Raw genomic sequence first — 5,767 nt, forward strand, 5'->3', positions numbered from 1 at the left:
AAAGAGGAACAACTGTAATAATCTGAACAATAAAGATTTAATTTTAAAAAAAACTAAACACCAGTATCTGTTATGACTGTAGATGCAAAAAATTCTCAACAAAATACTAGCAAACCAAATCTAATCGCGTATTAAAAGGAATCTACGCCATGATGAAGTGGGGTTTATTCCAGAATAACAAGCTACTGACACAGAGAATGGTGATAAAAGTAAAAGATAATAACCGGACATTGGAACCACAGGCCAATGGTGGGTAGGCCTGAATCAAACCAGATTGATTGTTTGCTTTAATAACAACAAATCTCTATAAAAGTTAAGCAAACCCAGAATTCAAAACATAATGTTCAATATTTGCCAATGTTATTTCCGATAAGGGTTTAATCTCCAACATTTACAGGGAAACTCATACAACTTAACAAAAAGAAGGTAAACAACCCAATCAAAAAAACGGGCAATGGACCTAAATAGACCCTTTTTGAAAGAGGACATACAGAAGGCCAAGAGACATATGAAAACATGCTCAAGGTCACCATCATCCGAGAGAGGCAAATCAAAACGACCATCTCACACCTGTCAGAATAGCTGTCATCAACAAATAAACAAACGGCAAGTGCTGGCAAGGATGCTGAGAAAAAGGAACCTTTCTGCACTGCTGGTGGGAATGCAGACTGGTGCAGTCACTGTGGAGAACAGTATGGAGTTTTCTCAAAAAACTAAAAATGGAACTCCCATTTGACCCAGTGATCCCACTTCTGGGAATATATACCAAGAAACTGGAAACACCAACCAGAAAGGATATATGCACCCCTATGTTCATAGCAGCACAATTCACCATAGCTAAGATTTGGAAACAGCCTAAATGCCCATCAGCAGATGAGTGGATTAGAAAACTGTGGTCCATCTACACAATGGAATACTATGCTGCGGTAAAAAAGAAGGAATTCTTACCATTTGCAACAGCATGGATGGACCTAGAGAGCATTATGCTAAGTGAAATAAGCCAGTCAGAGAAAGATAAATATCACATGATCTCACTCATTTGTGGAATATAATGAACAACATAAACTGATGAACAAAAACAGATCCAGAGACAGAGAAGCATCAATCAGACCGTCAAACCTCAGAGGGAAGGTAGGGGAGGGGAGGGGTAAGGGGGAGAGATCAACCAAAGGACTTATATGTTATAAGGACACATATGTAATACCGTAATCAACCAATAAAAAAAACATAATGCTCAAAATGTCCGTTATACAATCGATAATTATTTGACATATGAAGGACTAGAAAAAATCTCAACGTCTTATGAGGGAAGAGACAACGAACAATCTCAAGAATGGCACAAATGAAGAAAGAAAAAAAGACAAGAATTCCACAAATGTTAGGAGGATCAGAGCAGGACTTTAAAGAAAATATTAGAAGCATGCTCTAAGAATAAATTTTAAAGAATAAATAGGACACATGGAAGGATAGAGCGTCTTAGTGGAGAAATAGAAGATATAAAAAATAATCAAATGGAAATTTTAGAACTGAATATAATAACCACATTTTTAAAACTGGACGGACAGGCTTAAGAGCAGAACGGAGATGACAGAGGAAAGACTGAACTTGATGATAAATCAGTAGAAACGATCTGATCTCAACAAAGGAGAATAAAAGGATGGAAAGAAATGAACAGAGCCTCAAGGACTTTAGAGATAGTACCAAAAGGTCTAATTACCTGGAATTCCTGTAGGAGAGAAGATAGACTGCAGATTAAAGAGGAAATTAAAATGGAAACCATGCCCACCGGGCGTGGCTCAGTGGTTGAGCACTGAGCTATGAACCAGGAGGTCATGGTTCGATTCCTGGCCTGGGGTTGTGGGATGGATCCCCAATGTGGGGCGTGCGGTGGGCAGCCAATCAATGATTCTCTCTCATCAATGATGTTTCTATCTCTCTCTCCCTCTCTGTTCCTCTCTGAAATAAATAAAAGTATATTTTAAAAAATAAAATAAAACTGAAACTACAAGCTATTCAGAAATGGGTAAGAACTAGAGCAATATTTTTGGCATGTGTCTGAAGTGGCCCTCAGAGGGAAAAATGTATAAGTGTCTTCATTAGGAAACAAGAAAGACTTACATAAAGGATAACACAAATAGTAAAATTAAAAAAAAAAACAACAACAACCAAAAACCTGCAAGTCCATTCTATTTGTGAAAACAAAGGCAAAAATCCCAAATAAAAATATTACCTAAATGAACCCAGAGATTTAGCAAAAGAGCAAACACCCTGACCAAGAAAGGCACATCCCACAAATGTAAGGATGGTGAGCATTAGGCAAACTGCTACTGTCGTTCACGACATTTGTAGATTAAAGGAGAAAACAGCAAGTTCTAAAAGAAAAAAGATCTGGCGAAAACGCAAGGTGAAAGATAAGTGACAACTCAGGAAAAAATATTCATAACTCAATTTCAGAAAAAGGACTAATTTCCTGGCAAGTGTGTTTTTATGTGTGTGAAAAGTCAATTCTCAGAAAAGGAAATGCAAATGGCGCTCACACATGTAAAAAAAAAAAAGTGCCTGTGCCACTCATAACTAGAGAAATGCAAATGAAAACTGCCCAGAGAGACCTTGGTTTCTAAATACCATTCTCCGATAAAGAGCACCAGGGCTTCTTGGAGAATTGGCGATTCTAGGCCTAAGATGGGGAGAATACAACATGAACCTGAAGCATCTCACAGTGGCAGAAAACGAGGAAATGAAAAAAAGAGGGGGAGGGGAGGGCGCATGTTATGTACACATGAGCCCGCCTACTGGCCAAAGATGGAACAACAACCAATAAAATGAAGTCTGATAGTAGTTCATTATAACCCAAAAAATAAAATAAATAAACTAGTGGAGAAGAACGAAGAATATTCCTTCCACAAGGAACGTGAAAGGAATAGAGCCACCCTCCTCCATTCCATAGCAGGTATTTCATGCTGCCATCCTCTGTGACAGGTTCTGGGCTGGGGCTGGTCCCCAGGCAGCTCACAGCCTGCGGTAAGATGGACAGGGGCCCGGGGTCTCCAGCCACCTCAAGCAAGGGCACCCACCAGGTTCTCCTTGCCCTCTCCGTGGGCCCTCTCGGTCATTCTGGGCTGCCACCCTATTTTGTTTTTGGTACCCTTTCAGCTCATGGAGATGTAAATTACATAAAATAAAACACACCCATGTTAAAAGTACTGTCTGATGTGTTTTGAGAAATGTAGGTCCCCGAGTAACCACCACTCCTGTCAAAATAAAGCGCATTTCCAGCACCCAAACAGTTTCCTCAAGCCCCGACCCTGGGTACTGACCTGATTTCTGTCGCCACAGCTTAGTTTCACGTATTCTAGGATTTCATAAAGGTGGGATCATACAGCATGTACTGTTTTCAGTGTGGCTCCTTTCATTCAACATCATGTCTGCAAAATGCAACCATATTGTTGCACTCACCAACGATTTATTCCTTTTTATTGCTGAGGTGCTTTCCCTGGAAGGGATGTTCCTCAGTTAGCTTATTCCTTCCCCTGCTGATGAACCAACGGGTGGTTTCTACGTTAAGCTATTAAAAACAGAGCTGTGGACATTCGTGTACAGGCCTCTGTGGAGACCCATGCTTTCCTCTCTCTTGGGTAAATACCTACAAGAAAAATAGCTGGGTCCCATGATAGAACTCTGTTTAACTTTTTTTTTTTAAATCCTCACCTGAGAATATGTTTATTGATTTCAGGGAAAGGAGAAGGGAGAGTGGGAGGGGGAGAGAGAGAGAGAAACATTGGTTGTTTCGCCCCAACCAGGGATCGAACTCAAAACCTAGGCATATGCCCTGACTGGGAATCGAACCCACAACCTTTCCGTGTACGGGACGATGCCCAACCAACTGAGCCACACCGGGCAGGGCTGTTTAACTTTTTTTGTTGTTGTTTTAATATATTTTGTATTGATTTCAAAGAGGAAGGGAGAGGGAGAGATAGAAACATCAATGATGAGAGAGCATCATTGATCGGCTGCCTCCTGCATGCCCCCTACTAGGGATCAAGCCCACAACCCAAAGCACGTGCCCTGACTGGGAATCGAACCCTGACCTCCTGATTCTTGGGTCGACCCTCAACCACTGAGCCACGCCAGCTGGGCCTGTTTAACCTTTCTATCAGCAGTGAATGAAAGTTCCATCTGCTATACATCCTCACCAGCACTTAAATAGTAGCATCCCTTTCTATGAAGCCATTTTAATAGGTGTAGAGCAGTATCTCATGGTGCCTTTAATTTGCATTTCTAGATGTCATGGTGTTGAGCATCTTTTCACCCAAGTGTTTAATAGATGTCCGTACACCTTTGTTGAATTGTCTGTTCGAATCTTTGGCCCCTTTTAAAATCCAGGTTGTTTTCTTATATTGAGTTGCAACTTTGAGCCACGTTTTAATGAACAGAGATGAGAACCAGGTGGTCCTCTGATCTAACCCCTCCCCTCCCTGGCCTGCTCCCAGGGAATGTGGGGTAAATCCCAAACTCCAGGGCCGGGGCCTGCACAATCTGTCTCCTCCGGCTGGTCCCTAGCTCAGTCCTTTCTGCCTGGCCGCCCGCGGAACCTGCCCGACATCTATTACCAGCGACCACCTTACTCAGGATTCTCCGGGTCCATTTAGTGTTTACCCACACCCGCACAACAAGCGGGGGCTTCCCCTCAGGTCGGGCTCCCAGTTCTGCTGCTGAATGAATACATAGGTAAATGAATGCCTCTTACCTAGCTGGAGAGGTCGGCCGAGTCTTCTCTGAGGACGTATTGCTGCTTTTTGATCATAGAAGACTAAAGGACTGATCGGATAACACGGCGGGGAAAGAGCACTCTGCGCAGAGGGGATAGCGCATGCAAAGGCCCGGCTGCAGGAGGGAGAGCCTGGTTTGTGTAAGAAACCGCGAGGAAGCAGATGGGTGGAAGAGAAGCGGGGAGAGGGCAGCGAGGGGTGATGTTTTGCCCTATACCGAGGCCCCGAGCAAGTTGGGGAGCTCCCACGGTTCCCATCTGCTTCCTCCGAACAGCGCAGGGAGGAGACAGGGGTGGCCGGAGGTCTAGCGGAGGCCTTGGTGGCTGTGAGAAGTGGACGGGGATGGACGTGTACGAGGGGAACGTGTGTGGCCGTCGTGGTGAGACAGAGGCGGAGCGAGAACCAGGCCACCCCCGGGGACTCTGGCTCTTGGTGTGGAAGGACGGCGGGCAGCACCCCTCGCAGGGGCCCGCGCAGCCAGCATGTCCCGGGCTGGTCTTGGCGACACTGAACTGGCGCCCGGAGGAGCGTGTGCGCGGGCGCGCGTGTGTGCCGTGCACGGGCCACGGGGCTTGCATCTTCGCCTCCCTCCCCCGGAATACATGGGTGCGGCGGGGTGAGGGGTGGGGGTGAGCGGAATGGCCGAGAGAGAAACAGCGGGAGTAGGTGGGAGGCCGACAGCGCGATCGAAGCCGCGGGAGGACCGGACAGAGTTTTGCTGTTTGGGCGCCTAGGGTCCTGGGTCCCGGACCTGTGCTCGACGGGAGGCAGCGAGTGGAGGCCACCCTTCTGGGTTGTGGCGAGGACAGCCGGGTGGGAGCTCCGACGGGGCACCCGAGGGTGGCAAACAAGTTCTGCAGCCTCCGGGGCAGGGGTGAGAGGAGAATGGGAGGGGTCTCAGGGAGCCCCAGGCCGGCACCGCGGCGGGTCCCGGGTCCGAGGGCAGGAAGGGAGGAGAAGGAACGAGGGCGGAAGAGGGGAAGGGAGGTAGGAGCCGA

At 46.2% G+C, this 5,767-nt stretch overlaps 1 protein-coding gene across 1 annotated transcript in view; it reads left to right on the forward strand.

Moving 5' to 3' along the window:
- Positions 1 to 5,111: 5,111 nt before the first annotated feature.
- Positions 5,112 to 5,767, forward strand: part of CMTM3 (CKLF-like MARVEL transmembrane domain containing 3) — an 8,796-nt gene continuing 8,140 nt past the window's right edge. Inside the window, exon 1 of the mRNA XM_005876451.2 lies at positions 5,112 to 5,385. Within this exon, the coding sequence (XP_005876513.1) occupies positions 5,112 to 5,385 (274 nt within the window). The remainder of the gene's footprint in view (positions 5,386 to 5,767) is intronic.

This window comes from Myotis brandtii, unplaced genomic scaffold, assembly GCF_000412655.1.
Source record: "Myotis brandtii unplaced genomic scaffold, ASM41265v1 scaffold486, whole genome shotgun sequence".
Taxonomy (NCBI): Eukaryota; Metazoa; Chordata; class Mammalia; order Chiroptera; family Vespertilionidae; genus Myotis; species Myotis brandtii.